At 46.5% G+C, this 18,569-nt stretch overlaps 1 protein-coding gene across 1 annotated transcript in view; it reads left to right on the top strand.

The window, feature by feature from the left end:
* Positions 1 to 18,569, top strand: part of BPHL (biphenyl hydrolase-like (serine hydrolase)) — a 42,089-nt gene that overhangs the window by 3,950 nt on the left and 19,570 nt on the right. The window contains exons 3-7 of the mRNA XM_011935577.1: positions 3,039 to 3,167; positions 4,248 to 4,351; positions 7,990 to 8,156; positions 9,709 to 9,862; positions 18,036 to 18,167. Coding sequence (XP_011790967.1) covers positions 3,039 to 3,167; positions 4,248 to 4,351; positions 7,990 to 8,156; positions 9,709 to 9,862; positions 18,036 to 18,167 — 686 coding nt within the window. The remainder of the gene's footprint in view (positions 1 to 3,038; positions 3,168 to 4,247; positions 4,352 to 7,989; positions 8,157 to 9,708; positions 9,863 to 18,035; positions 18,168 to 18,569) is intronic.

The following is an 18,569-nucleotide window of genomic DNA, read 5'->3' as shown; positions in this document are numbered from 1 at the left end:
TCTTGGGGTGCAGCCGCGCTTGGTGCGCGAGTCCCTCGATCGTGCATGCGCCTCGATCAGCCTAAGTTCAAGGAGTCCGGAGCATGGAGGCCTTGGGCCGTGGAGTGCAGCCCCTTCAGTGTGCAGACCAGAGAGACCCAGGGAGATACTTTTGCCCGTAATATAGACTCACCCGTGACGAAGCACGGATTAGAATCCCAACACCCTTATTAGTCCATTGCTCTGTCCAGAGTCCACACTGTAAGGGCATAAGGACAATAATCTCTTCTTCCTGTTATGTCAGAAATCAGCCTGAGAATGACTGTGCCCATTAGCTCTCTAGTACCGCTAAGGCCTTAATCACGGGTCCCGAGAGCCCTAAGTCTTCTCTTTGCTTGCTGATCTCGTACCTTAATGTGCAAAAGAATCACATTGGGAACTGTGAAAATTCAGAATCCTGGGCCTCACTCCCAGAGGATCTGATCTACATGTGTGGAGATGCCCAGGAACTGCTTTATTCTCATTTGTCCTCCTACCTCTCCCCCATTTCAGGTAAAACGATAACAAAAAACCGCATTAATTCCTGACCTTCCGTCTTGAAAATGGATGCTCTTGGTCCCCATAGATACTGGGCACAAATGTGGATAGAGCGGCATGAAGCTTGTTTTACTTTATTGTCTACATACATCCCTACACACATGCAAACGCACGTATACAACGAACATATATATATTTTTTTTTCTTGAGACTGACTCGCACGCTACTGCCCAGGCTGGAGTGCAGTGGTGTGATCTTGCTCACTGCAACCTCCGCCTCCCAGGTTTAAGGGATTCTCGTGGTCTCAGCCTCCCGAGTAGGTGGGATTACAGGCACCTGCCACCATGCCCGGCTAATTTTTCTATTTTTAGTAGCAACGGGGTTTCACCATGTTGGCCAAGCTGGTCTCAAACTCTTGACCTCAAATAATCCACCCGCCTCGGCCTCCCAAAGTGCTGGGATTACAGGCGTGAGCCACCGCTCTCGGTCTACCAATATAGTTCTGATAGGTTATTTAATGGTTGGGGAAGGCCCCATTCACCGAGTTGCATTGCAGGTCGTTCTTCCTAAAATATCTCTGAAAAAACAGGTTTCTCTGGATTTTGTACTGCTATTTTATACATGCAGCTGCAAGTTGATATGACATATAATCTGGAAAACAAGCAGTGGTATTAGTTAATCCTGAAACGCAGCTGTAGCTCAGTGTCAGAAGGTAAAAGGACTCATGTAAAAACTTAGCTTCAGAATAGCCAGTGCCCAGCCTACGATTGACTTGTGTTCCAAAAACTTGTTTGTGAGTCTGCTCTTTGGAACTTTGACCCTTATTTCAAAATCTGTAAGGTGATTTATTCCTGGGTCAGGTCAAAAAAAAACCTTTTCTACCTGAAATTGTGCATTATGTACAGTTATAAATAGTAATAATTCACATAACCTAACAATCTTCCTAAAAAAACATTTTCCAAGTTCAACCTTGGGATGCCCTGCCAGAGAATCAGAGACTGTCCTTCTGCTGACGCCTGCACCACACTGCATCTGGCAGTCAGAGTGCGGCCCCAGTGCCTGAGCCCTCTTAGGACTCTGTTCAGCCATGAGGTTAGAGAGGAATCACTGCCTCCGGAGTTCTGATGGCCCCGTGGCCACTTCCTAGCTATGTGAATGTTGGCAGATTGTTCAACCTCTCTGAGCCTCTTGCCTTGCAGCGTTTTTGTGAGCATTTGAAGCAATGAATGTGAAAGCCTGGGGATATAATAAACATGAAGTAATTAGTAGGCACAATGGGAATATTTATATAATAGTACAATATATAAGAAATGTAAAAATAATCCATCAAGATTCATGTAAATTCAAGCCCTGAAGGTAGCAAATACTTTATTGTAGGCTACTTTGCAAAACATACACAAAAGAAATAGCTGAACATATGATATTGTAATAGCAGTTTCTTTTTTTTTTTTTTGAGATGGGGTCTCTCTCTGTCGCCAGGCTGGAGTGCAGTGGCACAATCTTGGCTCAGTGTAATCTTCACCTCCCGGGTTCCAGTGATTCCCCTGCCTCAGCCTCCGGAGTAGCTGGGATTACAGGCGCGCACCACCACGCCCAGCAAATTTTTTTTGTATTTTAGTAGCGATGGGGTTCTACCATGTTGGCCAGGATGGTCTCGATCTCCTGACCTTGTGACCCACCCGCCTGGGCCGCCCAAAGCGTTGGGATTACAGGTGTGAGCCACCACGCCCGGCTGATCCAAAGCTATCTTAACCATAGAAATGAATTTCTCAGAGGAATAGGGCAGGAATCAAGTAAATGGCAGGGTCAGTATTGCCATTGTTTGCTGGCTTCATTGATGCCCCTCTAATAATATTTCTGTAGATAAGGAGCTTATAGTTTGGTCAGACCTTATTACTACCCAATTCTGTCTTATTTTTCCAGAAATTGTGTGTTAAGATTAGATGTACCTGTATTCAACACATGTGTTTCCATGTTTGTTTCTTTTTTACTTGAGATTGGCAAATAAGATTAAACCAGAAGAGAAAACAGGACCTCGTTTTTTAAAAAGGGCTGTGTTTCAGTTTTCTTTTGACTAAGGGCAGAGGTAGGGGTAGGGAGTATGTGAAAGAAAAAGATGAGCCGGGCGCGCCTGTAATCCCAGCACTTTGGGAGGCTGAGGCGGGCGGATCACGAGGTCAGGAGATCGAGACCATCCTGGCTAACACCGTGAAACCCCGTCTCTACTAAAAATACAAAAATATTAGCCGGGCATGGTGGCGGGCGCCTTAGTCCCAGCTGCTCGGGAGGCCGAGGCAGGAGAATGGTGGGAACCCGGGAGGCGGAGCTTGCAGTGAGCCGAGATCACGCCACTGCACTCCAGCCTGGGCGACAGAGCAAGAAAAAAAAAAAAAGAAAAGGAGGGGGGGTTGATTTCATTGTATTGGCACTCCACCAGGAGAAGAGGAGCGCCTCCTTCTGGCATCTGTCCTGGCTTGCCATCATGTTCCTTCTGTGCTTCTCTCAGTCATCTGTCTGATAAGCTGTGGGAAGTTTGGTGGAGCCTGGTGCCGGGGCCGTCTGTGTGCCCCACTGGTGTATATCCCAGGACAGCCTGGCGCTGCTGGAAGAGCAGCTGAGGAGAGGTCCATCAGAACACCTGTACAGCACACGTAACTCAGACAGGACAGACACTGGCATTGCGCCTGTCTTGAGGCGTTGTCCTGTACTAAGTGTGGTCTAGTTAGATGCTGGATCCTAGGAGGTCTTAGGCCAAGGCGGGTGAGTGGCAGGAAGGAGGGCCCTTGAGATGGAGGCTTATGGACAGGGCTACTTAGTAGGTGACACAGACATATTTTAACATTTTAAAAAACAGTAGGCCTTGTCAGTGCAGATGGGCAGTCTTGACTATGGCCCTCCTGCAGCAGGCCAGACAACACGGGATACCCTACAGCTAAGGGACAGCCTGGAGATCAGCACCTTGAGACCAGTCTCATCTTTGGGAATGTCACCAAGGCTGCTGAAGGTCTGGGTAGGTCCTCTGGGTCTGCTGAGGTGCAGACGAGTGGTTCCAGGGTTTTTGCCCCTGATGTCCACCCTCATTTCACTGCACCAAGCCCCACGCCAGCCTGCGCTTGAGTACCCTTGGCTTCCAGCTCACCAGCGTGTGCCGTGAGCCTCTGGCCGATTCAGCAAGCGTGCTAGGGTTTTTGTAGGGTGAGCCCCAGGCTGGTCACGATGGCGTTTTCAAGCATGAGAGCACAGTTCAGATTGGCAGTCTAGTAAAGAAGATTCAAACTCATGTCCCTGTTCAGAACTGGAAAAGTCAGAATAACCCAAGGAGCCTGCGAGGCGATTGGAAGCGACTCATTCGTATACAAAGACAGTTTTATCATCTTAAATTAAATGATTTTCCTTTGGGGGTGCATTTTTAAACATTTCTCAAATTGTATTTTTTAATTGACATAATTATACCTATTTATGGGGTATATAATGTTGTTTCCGTACATACAAAGTGTAGTGATAAGATCAGTGTAATTGGCATATCCATCGTCTCAAACACTTCTTATTTCTTTGTGTTGGAAGCATTCAGTATCTTCCTTCTAGCTATTTGAACAGATCTCTTATTGTTAGCATCCCACAGTGGCACAGAACACTAACACTTACTCCTCCTGTCTACCTGGAATTGTGAATTAACTAAGAAATCTTCCATCTCCCCTTTCCCCCATGGGGATGGGTTTTTTCTCTTCTAGAACCTCGGTAACCTCTGCCAAAGTGGCTGTGAATGGCGTTCAACTGCATTATCAGCAGACTGGAGAGGGAGATCATGCCGTCCTGCTACTTCCTGGGATGCTGGGTCTGGACACTTTTTAATGGAATGCTTTTGCATGCTGTAAAATCTATGATGCATTCACAATACTAGATGCCAAATGTTGATTATTAATTTTAGTGCTTTTCTGAAGTGTTTTAATATTTGCTACAATCAAACTTAAATGACTTAGAAAGGTAGGTAACTTTCTACTGCTGTTCAGAATTGCATTTTTTATTCCTTTAGTCAAGTACCCAGTTTTCCTGTGCAAGTACACTATGAAATCACAGTTGCCCGTAATTTGGGAGGGTGACAGGGGTCAAGGAAAGGGGTGTGGGAAGAAGGGGTAGATAAAGGAAGAAGGTGAGTGGGTAATCAGTCATCCTAGTTTGCCTGGCAGGGGGGACTTTCCAGGATGTGGGACTTTCAGTGCTAAAACTAGGGTGGATTGGTCACTTGTTGTGGCTGATAATATATTCAGTTAAAATAAGAGGTAAGAAAAAAAACTCAGTTTAAGTCTTTTTAGAAATCAGAGTTAGATTGGCATATTACCCTCTCTCAATGTATGGGCCGTAATAAAACCTACTGGATCTCAGTCTCATTTTCATAACTGGAGTTCAGATGTAGAAAGTTCAAGGCAAAAATTTCCAGTGATTCCAGGACATCCCAAATCTGGTTTTAAGGACATTAGTATTGTTGCTTTATTTTTGATTTGGTAAAATAATCCTAATATTTAATCTCAGTATCGATGGGGGATTGGTTCCAGGAAGCCCTCAGATCCCAAAATCTGAGGATCCTCAAGTCCCTGATACAGAATAGCGCAGTATTTGCATGGAAGCTACATGTCCTCCTGTATACTTTAAGTCATCTCTAGATTACTTACCATATCTCATGCAATGTAAATGCTGTGTAAATAATTGTTATCTCGGATTGTTTAGGGAATAATGACAAGGAAAAAACCCTGTACGTGTTCAGTACAGACCCAACCATCCATTTCTTTCCCCAAATGTTTTTGTTCTGAGGTTGGTTGAATCCACAGATGTGGAACCCGTGGATAGGAAGGCTGACTGTACTTATTTCTTTGTGATTTTCTTCTTTCAAAAAGTGAAGTGCTCAGAGTCCGGGCGCGGTGGCTCAAGCCTGTAATCCCAGCACTTTGGGAGGCTGAGACGGGCGGATCACGAGGTCAGGAGATCGAGACCATCCTGGCTAACACTGTGAAACCCCGTCTCTACTAAAAAATACAAAAAACTAGCCGAGCGACGTGGCGGGCGCCTGTAGTCCCAGCTACTCGGGAGGCTGAGGCAGGAGAATGGCGTAAACCCGGGAGGCGGAGCTTGCAGTGAGCTGAGATCCGGCCACTGCACTCCAGCCTGGGCCACAGAGCGAGACTCCGTCTCAAAAAAAAAAAAAAAAAAGTGAAGTGCTCAGAAGGTTCCACTTGACTGAGCCTCAGCGGACCGTGGCACTGCAGCAGCTAGCGAGGCACATGTGTCTAAATGGTGCTGGGCACCTTTGTTTGCCTTAAGCTGATGAATGAGGACATTGACTCTCATGGCTGATGTGGAGCTAAAGTTATCTGTAAAAGCATTTCCCATCTTAGCCTTCCATTATTTCAGTATTGCAGTCATTGTCCAGGTGCTAAAAACTTACCAATTTAATTTTTTTTTTTTTTGAAAGGGAGTCTCACTCTGTTGCCCAGGCTGGAGGCAGTGGCACGATCTTGGTTCACCACAACCTCTACCTCCCAGGTTCAAGCGATTCTTCTGCCTCAGCCTCCCGAGTAGCTGGGATTACAGGTGTTTGCCACCACACCTGGCTAATTTTGTATTTTTAGTAGAGATGAGGTTTCACCATGTTGCCCTGGCTGGTCTCGAACTGCTGACCTCAAGTGATCCACTTGCCCCGGCCTCCCAAAATGCTGGGATTACAGGCGTGAGCCACTGTGCCTGTCCCCAATTTAATTTTTGTTTATGTAAAATATTAGCATGATTCCAACATAAAAAAAAATGGACCAGAGGAGATTCTCTCTCGTGTCCCATCCTCAGCACCCAGTTCCCCTCCCCACAAGCCTCTCAGGTGTCACATGCTGATAACTATGTACATGTATTCCCTAAACGTTTTTTAAAGTTTTATATTCTTGGCACTAGTCTTCAAATGTGTACATGTATGCCAGGAGCAAATGCCTTCCTGTTTCTGAAATTGGTCTTTTAGACTGTTCTTTTTTCCCAACTTCTCACCTCCTGCCCCACCTTCAGGGTATTTCCCTTGCCAGAGCCCCTCCAGTTCAGAGGCAGAAGAGAAGCCTCATGGGTCACAGCAGCAGATGTGGGCTGGAGATCCATTCATTTGGTTTTGGCTTGAATTTTCTGATGATTTACTTGATCTCGAGAAAGATATATCTTGCCCGGAAAAATGATAGGCCTTGACGATGTTAAATGATCCTGCACCACCTTGAAAGACATTTTCTAATATAGTTTATCAGGCAAAGTGGTTAGTAGTCATTTGTGGCCTGAGATAGAAGTCCTCAGAAATCAGCAGACTTCACTGATAAAATGCTGACTTGCCCCTGGACTGGGCTCTGTGAGAGTGGTCTTCTGCACTGTGCATGCACAGCAGGTATGAACACGCCACACCTACAGTGACCATGCGGTGGGCTGTGGACTAGCAGGCCAAGCTCCCTGCAGGCCCACTAATAGAATTCAGCTTTTAGCATAGGCTGTTTCATACTCTTCTGATGAAACTGATTTGGTTTTTTTCCTCCACACGGCTTCTGCATTTCAGTGTTTTCATTTAGTTTTTCTGGTTTTTAATTATAACTACAAAATAAAATCTTTAGGCTATTCACCTTAGCTTAGTAAAAAAAAATTAATTAATTAATTAAAAATCTGGAATTTTAGAATTCCGCTTTGAATAACTTGGACCAAATCTCATAAATTTGTGTGCAGAGATTATAGAGATCCCTCTCATGTGTAAGTCATTGTTTTAAGAAGAAAAGAGAAACCAGAAGCATATCTGTAAATTAATTTCTATACAGTTTCATTAATTCTTTTCTTTAGGAAAGGAAGATTAAGCCAAAGAGATTTCGAAAGTGCTGAAATAATACAGAACCAAAGGAACACCCAGGGCCTCTGTCCTTCTCAAAATAGCCACCAGGGGGAGGTCGGAGGCGGGCCTGCCCTCCGCCGGGAAAGGAAGCCCGCCCGCCTCTTTTTTTTTTTTTGGAGACTGTCTTGCTCTGTGCTCAGGCTGGAGTGCAGTGGCGGGATCTCGGCTCACTGCAACCTCCGCCTCCCGGGTTCAAGCAATTCTCCTGCTTCAGCCTCCTGAGTGACTGGGACTATAGATGCACGCCGCCATGCCTGGCTAGTTTTTGTTTGTTTGTTTGTTTGTCTGTTTTGTATTTTAGTAGAGACCCAGGCCGGTCTCGAACTCCTGAGCTCAGGCAGTCTGGCCACCTCAGCCTCCCAAAGTGCTAGGATTACAGGTGCACCCGACTAGCCTGCCAACTTTCTTTGAGTAGATGGATTAAGTCGTTGCAAGGCTGCTTTCCTGATTATGTTCTGACCACTTTGAGTAGAAATTTAGTTACTTTGCTTTAAGATTGTTATTGCTTCTGTTTTCACTGTAATGTGTTTGACAGGTGATAAGCGATCACCTGAGGGTAACCAAGTGGCTGTTTTTAGGAAGTGGAGAGACTGATTTTGGACCTCAGCTCAAGAGCCTCAATAAGAAGCTCTTCACAGTGGTCGCCTGGGATCCTCGAGGCTATGGACATTCCAGGCCCCCCGATCGCGATTTCCCAGCAGACTTTTTTGAAAGGGATGCAAAAGATGCTGTTGATTTGATGAAGGTGGGTCTCTTAGGGAAGGGCCAGGGGAGGAAGGGTGGCTGGGCCTGTGTTCATTTATTTTGTTTAAATTTTGTTGTTATCTCTTTCTACAAAATAATACCATGTGATTGCTACAGAAAACTCAAAGAGTTCAAATAGGTATAAAGAAGAAAGTGGAAATCGCCCACAGTCCAGCTCTCCAGAGACACTACTAAGTCTTGGCGGCTCTGCTTTCTGGCCAGTCTTATTATATCACAAACGCAGTTTCATATTGATGCCATCATACTACACCTAACGTTTTTCTAACTTACTATTTTTATTGAACAATTTTTCAAGGAAATAACTTTCATGTCAATAAATATGCATTTATACTAGTTGTATGATAGGCACATATTCCATTGTATGGATGTACTGTATCTTCTTTCACCGATTTTCTTTCTTTCTTTTTTTTTTCTTTTTTTGAGACAGAGTCTTGCTCTGTCACCTAGGCTGGAGTGCAGTGGTGCGATCTTGGCTTACTGCGACCTCTGCCTCCCGGGTTCAAGCGATTGTCTTGCCTTAGCCAGGATGGTCTCGATCTCCTGACCTCCTGATCCACCCACCTCAGCCTCCTGAAGTGCTGGGATTACAGGCATGAGCCACCACACCTGGCCTATTTCACCAGTTTTCTAATAGCAGATAATTAACTTAATTTTTAAGTTGTCTTTTTCTGCTGTTATAAATAGCAGGCAGTGAACATTCTGTTGCTCCTGGCCATTTTCATTTTTTTACTACTATAAACAGTCCTGTTGTGGACATCCTGGACTGAGCTCCTGGCACACATGGGAGAATTTCATACACATTTAGGAAACAATTGGCTATAGGTGACAGAAGTTCCAGATGTTCGTTTTACAGGAGAGCGCCACAGTAGTTACACCACTTTATGGTCCAGGCAGCAAATATCTTGGACTAATATTAATTCTTTAGCTTTAGTTTTCCAGTCATTCTATTCTTTCTTCTTGGCCGCCTCTCTAAGATGTAATCTTTGTCCATTTTCCCTGCCAAACACATGTGCAGACCCTGGCTGATTCACCCGCGGGCTCACATAACCTCCCCATGACGCTGTTCTCTGACAGCCTGGCTCTTGCCAGTTCTTCCCACAGTTGCTTTACCAGATACCCCGCTTCACTTCATCCAGCAGAGCTCAGGGTCCCCTCTCTGATCTATGGACTATTCTCAAGGTCCTTGCTCAGGCATGCGTATGCGCTCACACACACACACGCACGCTGCATTTGTCGTATCTAAGTAGTTGGTCTCCATTGATTCTAGTTCCTTGAGCTTTTTATCCAACCAGAAGATGTAGTTCCCTCCTAATTCAAACCCATACCATATACTCAGGTTTTTGTGACAATTTCCACTAAAACTAGTTAAGAGAAAGCATGATGTCATCAAATGGTGGACTCTAGGATTTTTCTTTTCTGACTAATTGATACTCCAGACCCACACCTGTATTGATTCTGATCATTAGTGACTCAGTTTCTTTTAACAGAGAGGAGCAGTAACTTGTGCTATGCATTTTATCGTGTGATCATAGGCGCTGAAGTTTAAGAAGGTTTCTCTGCTGGGGTGGAGTGATGGGGGTATAACCGCACTCATTGCCGCTGCGAAATATCCATCTTACATCCACAAGATGGTGATCTGGGGTGCCAATGCCTACGTCACTGACAAGGACAGCATGATATACGAGGGTAGGTTCTGCGAAGTGGAGATGCTGGGACAGCCGATCCTTCCCCTCTCTCCGCATCTCATCTCTTATTGTGAGATATGTTGACAAGTCATATCTCTTCTGCTTCTGGTTCTCAACTCTCAGGTAGGAATAATAACGAGTTCTCAGAAAAGTAATGCAATTTAACCAGTCCAAGTTTTAAAGCTCTCTATTTCCAGGAGTGAAACTTCATGGCTCAGGAAAAGACTAAGTAAAATCACTATTTCCATTTACTGCAACTGATAATGAACTTCGAGGAAGGAGGGGGTGGTGTGAAGTGTTACTGATAACCTCATTTAAAATAACGTGAGGCCAGGCACAGTGGCTCATGCCTGTAATCCCAGCACTTTGGGAGCCCCAGGCAGAAGGATCTCTTGAGCCCAGGAGGTCGAGGCTGCAGTAAGCCATGACTGTGCCACTGCACTTTTGCCTGGGTGGCAGGAGTGAGAGAGAGAGATGGGGGGAGGAAAGAAAATAATGTTGAGTGTGGAAAAGAATCACTGGATTCAAATATGAAACCTTTTATTTTGATTAAAATAATTTCTGTGCTGTTTACATGCTTTAAAGTTGTCCTCCAAGCCTGTCTGAGTTTTTTTTTTTGTTTTTGTTTTGGTTTTTTTGAGATGGAGTTTCGCTCTTGTTGCCCAGGCTGGAGTGCAATGGCATGATCTCGGCTCACCGCAACCTCTTCCTCCTGGGTTCAAGCGATTCTTCTGCCTCAGCCTCCCAAGTACCTGGGGTTACAGGCATGCACCACCACGTCTGGCTAATTTTGTATTTTTTAGTAGAGACAGTGTTTCTCCATGTTGGTCAGGCTGGTCTCGAACTCCTGACCTTGGCCTCCCAAAGTGTTGGGATTACCGGCGTGAGCCACCGCCCCCAGCCTGAGGTTTTTACAGGCACTGGAATAGGGGCCAGCGAACTGTAGCCTGTGCATTACACCTAGCCTGCCTCCCACTTCTGTGCAGCCCATGTACCAATCAAGGCGGTTAGTGCTGTGAATCACAGAGACTAAGCTGGGGTATTCCTTTATCACCCAGCATTGCTGCCCCAGACCTGCACTGGTGGTCAGTACACAGGGGTGACTGTTGGCAATGAGCCGGCACCTAGTCATGGAATTTCAGTCAGCAACTCAGGAGTTGCTTAGCCTCCAGCAAGCTGCCCACATTGAGATGACCAGGCTCTTGGAAGGAGCGAAGGGTGCACCAGGATCTAGGGGTTGCTGGGACAAGAAGTGACACTGACCTGCATACCCTACTACCCCCACCTGCCAGCCTGGCCCACCAGGACCCTCTTCCTCAGGCCACTAGCTTTTGTCCCGAGTGTGATTCTAGTGGATCCCAGATGGCCTGCCCCAGACACAGCACTAGGTGTGTCAGGTGCTTCCTCTCCTCACGTGTGAGTATCTGCATAATGCCTCTGATTTTGTTTCCTGGCCAGCAAAACCGAAAATGTGTATTTACTCTGGCCCTTTACATAAAAGGTGTACAGATCTCTTCGCTAGAATGTCACAAGTCTAGTGTTTTTCAGCTCTTGTGCAATTCACATGACTTTGAAGTAAGCTACTTAGAGGCAGTGTTCTATTGTAGAATCGTAGTTCTTCACAGTCTTTCTGTGTTTTCAATGAATATGAAGCTTTTACGGTGAGTCTGATGTGGTTGGGTTGCCAGTCCTGTCTGTGCTCCTGCTTGTCCTTGTTTGCTCCTGCCTGGTGTCCGTCTTGTTCAGAGGAAGCCATTCCGCTCTGTTAAGGGTCTGTCTCCTCGCGCGGCCTCTAGGACAGGCTGCCTTGAGTTCTTCCTCCCTCTCCTGTGTCCTTGAATTCTCTCCACTGGGTCAGTCCTCTCAGCCTACAAAAGTGGGCACAATTCTTCCTCCGGAAAGTTGCCACTCCTGCCTGTATTTGCTATCTTCCCATTCTTTATTCTTTCCCACAAACTTATAGAGAGAGCCACCTGCGTTCCCTGCTTCTAGGGATCCTCTTCTCCTTCCTCCTTTAGTCCATTCTGCCCCATCTCCCTCTCTGGCCCATTCTAGCCCCCTCTACTGAAATTCTTCTCACTGACCCCTGCCCCCTTGTTCTTTCCCGTAATCTCTATCTCAGTTCATGGCCTGCAGATGACCTGGCATCCAGGCAGAGCCCCAGACGCATCCCTCGAGGGCAGAGGGCAGAGTCCTCTTCTGCCCTCTTCATTTGCCCACCTTGCTCTGTTCATTGAACTGCGATGCTTTCTGTTGTCACCACGTGCCTACCCCTCCTCCGGTCATCCTCACCTCTCTTCCTCCCCCCATTCTCCTGGTTTCAGCCGCTAACTTCTTATGGTAGTTTGTCCTCCATAGGAGAGTTTCCTTTGTAAGGCAGAAATCGAGTCACTTAATTCTACTAGAGGACTTAAAATCCCTCACTAACCAGCAAAGTCTGTGCCGATTGGCTGGCCCCTCCTGCCAGCCCCTCACTGGGCATCCTCCCATTTCCCCTTCTCCTCATCCTTCCGGTGCCTCTCCCACATGGAGTAAACGGCCATTCCTGGAACAAGCTACCCCCTCATGCCTCTTCGCCTTTGGAACTGCTGCTGTGCCACCTCACACCAGCCTTCCCCTCAGCCACATCCTCTGCCAGGGCATATTCACCCCTGACACAGCTGCTTGGGGCTCAGCGTCTGGGAAGGCGTACCGGAGCCCTGAGACCTGGCGGTGCTCTCCCTTCTGGACCCTGCCACACATTGCACATGCCTGTGTCATGGCCCTTCATCCTGGACACTGTCGTCACTCACTCCCTTGCCCCGGTCACTGCAGTGGGAACTCACCACGTGCAGTTGCTCTGACTTTCCTTTCTTTATGAAAGCAAGAGTCTCTCAGTAGCACGCACTCTTTACTTTCTGACATCTCTCTACTTCCCCTCCTGGCCACCCTTTCTTTCTCATCCCCCATTCTCTCCTAACTTGTGTCAGGGTGGCTGTGGCCCACCAGTCTGCTGTAACCAAGGCCCCACCATGCACCTCCTCTTGGCTCCTTGGTCATTCTGCAGAGTTCAGGAACATGCTCATGATGTGTGCACCATTGGTCACGCCCCGCTTCTTGTAGCTTTCTCTGTCTGGAAATTCTTGCCACCGTCTTCTCCCGACTTCCCCTCCTCTCAGGCTGTTCCCTGGCTGACACGTGCCTGCTCCCCAATGTGGGCCACAGTGTTGGGGTCCTCCAGGCATTACCCTCGGTGCTCTGCTCCCCTCTCACCCTCACACCTGAGTAGCTTCACTCAGCTCCTTGCTCCACCTAACTCCCAAACCCCACATATTCAACTGGTTTTTTTTTTAAGAGACAAGTTCTCACTGGGCATGGTAGCTCACACCTGTAGTCCCAGCACTTTGGGAGGCTGAGGCAGGAGGATCACTTGAGCCCAGGAGTTCAAGACCAGCCTGGGCAACATAGCAAGACCCCGTGTCTACAAAAAATACAAAAATTAGCCAGGCATGGTGGCATGTGCGTGTAGTGCTAGCCATTTGGGAGGCTGAGGTGGAGGATCACCTGAGCCGGGGAGGTTGAGGCTGCAGTGATCTGTGATTGCACTACTGCACTGTAGCTTGGGTGACAGAGGCGAGATCCTGTCCCAACAACAAAAAAAAAAGAAGGGAAAGAAAAAGAGTTGAGTTCTCACTATGTTGTCTTATTCAACTTTTTATTCAATTTTCTTATCTGGTTGTCTCATACGTACTTTAAATTCAGTCTGTCTAATGCTGAATTCATGATCTTCCCTCTAGGCCTGTCCCTTCTGCTACATTTCTTGTCTTTATAAATAATACTCACCGGAATATACTTTCTCCCTCAAAATAATATTTTAATTACCATTTATTGAGTGCCTGCCATGAGCTAAAGTCTATAACCATGTGTTATCCCTATAAGATCTCTGATACTCAGCCTGCTTGTCATGTGAAAAACAGGGGCTCACAAAAGTGAGGAAACCCTCCAGACCACATCCCCACACTGCAGCCGGCAGCCCACTCCGCTCCTCTGCTGGGCGCTGAGTGGACCCATCTTGCCCTCCCCCTCTCTCCCTCCCACCAGGCTCCCGCCAGCCTCATTGGTCCCGCCTGGGCTGATTCTGTGCCTCTCCAACCGGTCCAGGTCCTTGCCTCCTACCAGTCTGCCTTCCATGGTGCTCTGAGAGCAATTCAGCAACATGTACAGCTCATGGTATCTTACTTTAAGCCTTCCAGGACTCCCCACGACTTTCGTGATAAAGTTCAGGCTCCTTCAGTTTGCTCACGGAATGAGTGGCCCGGCGTCTGCCTCTCCATGTCCCCTCCCCCCACCTTCCCCTCCCAGCCACCAGTGTCCAGCCATCGGAGACCACCTGGCCCCCTGCAGCAGGTGGCGGGCTCCTGCCTCCTTGTGTGGGCCCTTCCCGCTCCCTTCCCACTCCTTCACTTGTTTGCTGGCTTCCCTTCTCCCAGAACGGCCCAACCACTCCATCCTCTAGGAAGCGCTCACCGCTGCCGCCCCCCTCCATTGCCCGTGTGAGCACACAGGCCGCTCTGCTGCAGATGGCGGCTGGTTCTTGTACCTGTCTCCTGGGGTGTGGGAGCAGCAGTACCTCCCCAGGGCCTAAGTCCATGAGTGAAATTGCTGAGTGTTGTGCGCAGATACACTGCATTACAAGTGACAAATTATTTTCCAGCAAAATAAATTTATACTTCCACCAGCAATAGATGAGATTCCTTAACTTTTACCTCTTCAACAAAAACTTGAAGTTCTCAGACTTCTTAATTCACTGGCCAATCAAATGGGTGTAAGATGTTATCTTATTGGGGTCTTAATTTGCAATTTGTATTACTAATAAGATTGAAAATCTGTGTTTATCCACCATTTGAGTTTCTTCTGTATTATATCCATGTATTTTTATTGGCTAAAAGTTTTTTATTATGTAATAATTGATAGGTGTAATACAGTATGTTTAGGTATACAGTATGAAATGTAACAACAAAACAACCCCCGACTCTCCACCCAACTCAGCACCAGAACATGTTATCCCAGTGTGACTGCTGTGCAGTTTTAAGAAAATACTCTAATCCTAATTAATAACCTTTTAGGGTAACTGTGTTGCAAACACCTTTTCACAATGGGTGGCTTGCCTTTTTATGGACAGAAGTACTTAATGAAAGGAAATGCCACAATGTTTTATTTTTCTTTCCTTTTTCTTTTTTCTTTCCTTTCCTTTCCTTTTTTTTTTTTTTGAGACAGGGTCTCACACTATTGCCCAAGCTGGAGTGCAGTGGCGCCATCTCAGCTCACTGCAACCTGCTCAACACCAAACTATCCTGCCTCAGCCTCCCAAGTAGCTGGCACTACAGGCGTGTGCCACCACACCTGGCTAATTTTTGTATTTTTTGTAGAAACGGGGTTCCGCCACATTGCCCAGGCTGCTCTCAAACTCCTGGACTTAAGTGATCCACCCACCTCAGGCTTCCGAAGTGCTGGGATTACAGGTGTGCGCCACCACGCCCGGTCTCACAGTGTTTTATTTTCTCATTGGTCTGACTGATTTTGTTTGGTTTTAGATCCACCAACATGTTTGCCTGTTTGTTTACTCACCTGTTCTTTCTTCACAAATGTTCCTTCTAAACGCATTTGTCTTCTCTTCTTCCTGAAGTTATTTTTAGAAGTTATTTAAGGGCAGCCTGTTAATGGTCAACTGAGTTTTTACCAACACGTGTCTTTTCTTTCACCCACCTTTTCTGCAAGTCTGTTTAGCTGAGTGTGGAAATGGACGCGGAAAATCATCGTCTGCCCCATTCTGCAGTCTTCCGCCTTCCATCGTCGCTGTTGAGATGTTTCCTGTCCATCCACATGGTTCCTGCTTTGGAAAGATGTGTCTTAACTCTCTGGCTGTTTTTCACATTTTCTCCTTACCTTTGATATATTGCCGTTTTAATATATTCTGTCCAAGTGCAGATTTCATTTTACTTATCCTGTTTGGAATACATTGCATTTTTGTTTGTGGATTCTTCGATTCATTTTGAAAAACACTCCCACCCATTATTTCTTCAAGTAGGCGTCTCGTTCATTCTCCTTATTCTCGTCTCCTGAGATGAGTGGACTTTTGTAGACCTTGTCTTTCCGTCTTCCTTATCTCTCCTTCATCTTCTTGTCTCTGCATGGTATTCTGCATCATTTCTAGAGATGTCTCTTCCAGTTTTCTAGTTTTCCCATTAACTTTATAAAAATCCTGTTTGTTTCGTGACCTTTGGTTAGGAGCTAATATTTGCTTACTCTTAATCTGAAACCAAACAAAACGGTGAGCATAAATCGAGAGCGCTTTCCTTCCGAGAAGATGTGCATTTGCTGCTCTTGGGAACCACAGGATCATACCAGGTTGGGGCCATTTTTAGCTCAGCTTAATCCAGGAGTCTGAGGTTGGGCCCCCAGCCTGCCCGTGAACACTGCGTCTCCACCCAGAGCAGGCCTGCGTTTGGAGCTGGCTTACTTCCTGCTGTATTTTCAGGGTTCTCTTTCTCATGTGCAGACACACTCACACACACTCACACCCTGGTTTCCATTAACCACCGCAACTTCAGCAATGCCACAAAATTCTGTTTGGTTAAAGATCTAGTTATTCCCCTGGAAAAAGGCCTTTCAGAGGGTACGGACTGCCATACAGCCAAAAGTAGAAGCGTGTGTGGGGCCATTTTACTAGCAATCTTCACACTGTCTTGCTTGTTTCTCTCTCCCTTACCCCCCACCCCCAAACGTCTTCTTCTTCCCACATCTTCTCCCCACCTCTTCACCCTGTCTCTACGTGCCTCACTCACGTCTTTGCTTTCTTGTGCAGAGCAGTTCATCCTCTTCAGCCTTTATCTTCAACTCACGCGGGGCCTACCTCTGAATATTTAAGCCAATGAGCAGAAGCAAAGGCAGGCACAGGCGCTGTCCTGTGATGGGGGCACCAGGCGCTGTCCTGTAACGGGGGGTCCTCCCTCCTCAGAAGGTACTTGTGATTGCCAATAGCAGTTTTTCCTCTATTTGGTGATTTGAATTCACTAAGAACACAGTGAGTGCCTGCCGGGCGCCTGACGTTGTCCGGGATGCTGTAGAGATTGTGTTCATATGAGTTCATGCCATTAGTGTTATATTTCTTCCATGGGTAACATGTAGCTCTCAGAAAGCAATATTTAATATACCCAAGAACATTAGAATCTTTACTTACCACAGTGTATTTAAAGAAATATGGGCCGGGCGCAGTGGCTCATGCCTCTAATCCCAGCACTTTGGGAGGCCAAGACGGGCGGATCACAAGGTCAGGAGAGTTTGAGACCAGCCTGGGCAACATGGAGAAACCTCATCTCTACCAAAAATACAAAAATTAGCCAAGTATCGTGGCACACGTCTGTAGTCCCAGCTACCCGGGAGGCTGAGGCAGGAGAATGGCGTAAACCCGGGAGGTGGATGAGCTGAGATCGCGCCACTGCACTCCAGCCTGGGCGACAGAGCGAGACTCCGTCTCAAAAAAAAAAAAAAAAAAAGAAATACGGAAAAGATTGGCCTAAGGAATCGCATTTGTTGGTTCATGTTAATGGTTGTTTTTAGCTATTCTTCCCTACTAGCGAATCATCTACAATATAGTTTGAAGTTTGGTACTTAGCCTTTTACACCCATATTTCTTCGGTAGCAGAAATTAGAATGAATACTTTGTGTGCATTTTTCAATGTCCATACAAATGCAATGCAGAAAAAAACTCCTCTTTTGCAAATATTGTCGCTCTTACTCAGGTGACCCTGTTAGGGTCATATTTTCTTTTATCTTGTTTCTTTAAAGGAGAGCAGTAAGTGCAGCTCTAATTTCATTCACTTGGTAAGCACTGATTTGTGGGCCTGTTTTGTGGGAGGCACTAGTGTCGGCCCTGGGGTACAGTGAGGAGCAAAGCAAAGTTCCTTCCACCGCACACAGGTCCTGGTGGGAGGCAGGCCCTCAGTCCTGGGTCCAGAAGGCACTCACTGCACAGCAGCAGCCAGGGCTAAACCGAGCAGAGGGCGGGAGGGAGGCATTCCAGGCAGACGAGGCAGTGAGCGCACGGGCTCAGAAGTGGCTCTTGCTCGGAATACTTAAAGACAATACTTTAGGATGAAACTAAATGTTTCTTTGCCTACACTTCTGTTTTTCAGGCATCCGAGATGTTTCTAAATGGAGTGAGAGAACAAGAAAGCCTCTAGAAGCCCTCTATGGGTATGACTACTTTGCCAGAACCTGTGAAAAGTGGGTGGATGGCATAAGACAGTTTCAACATCTCCCAGATGGTAGGTTACTGGGCTTGAAGGGCTCTCTGCCTGTTAGAGGGTGCTCGAGTTCCTCCCCAGTGTTCCAGAATTGCCCAGTGATTCATGAATCTGCCCAGCGCCCTCACATGCTCATGTGTGAACAGAAGAGAATACTAGTTACTGTGTACTGTGCCAGTTCTCGTGTCGTCAATCTGGCTTAACGTAGAGATAGGGCTGCATGTCCAAAGGCTCACATTGTTGAGTCTTTAATAGCAGACTGTTCTCTTTTCCTTCTTATCCTTGGTGTGTGTGTGATGACAAAATAATTACCCAGAAGCCTTGAACAGTTTCTATTTTCTAATTCCAGAATGAGTCATTCGAAAATAAATAGACCACAATATGTACAATATTTTTTCCTTTTTACACATTTAGATGTGTCAC

The sequence above is a fragment of the Colobus angolensis genome, unplaced genomic scaffold (assembly GCF_000951035.1).
Source record: "Colobus angolensis palliatus isolate OR3802 unplaced genomic scaffold, Cang.pa_1.0 Scaffold144, whole genome shotgun sequence".
NCBI lineage: Eukaryota > Metazoa > Chordata > Mammalia > Primates > Cercopithecidae > Colobus > Colobus angolensis.
This window is presented reverse-complemented; position numbering and strand designations above follow the sequence as displayed.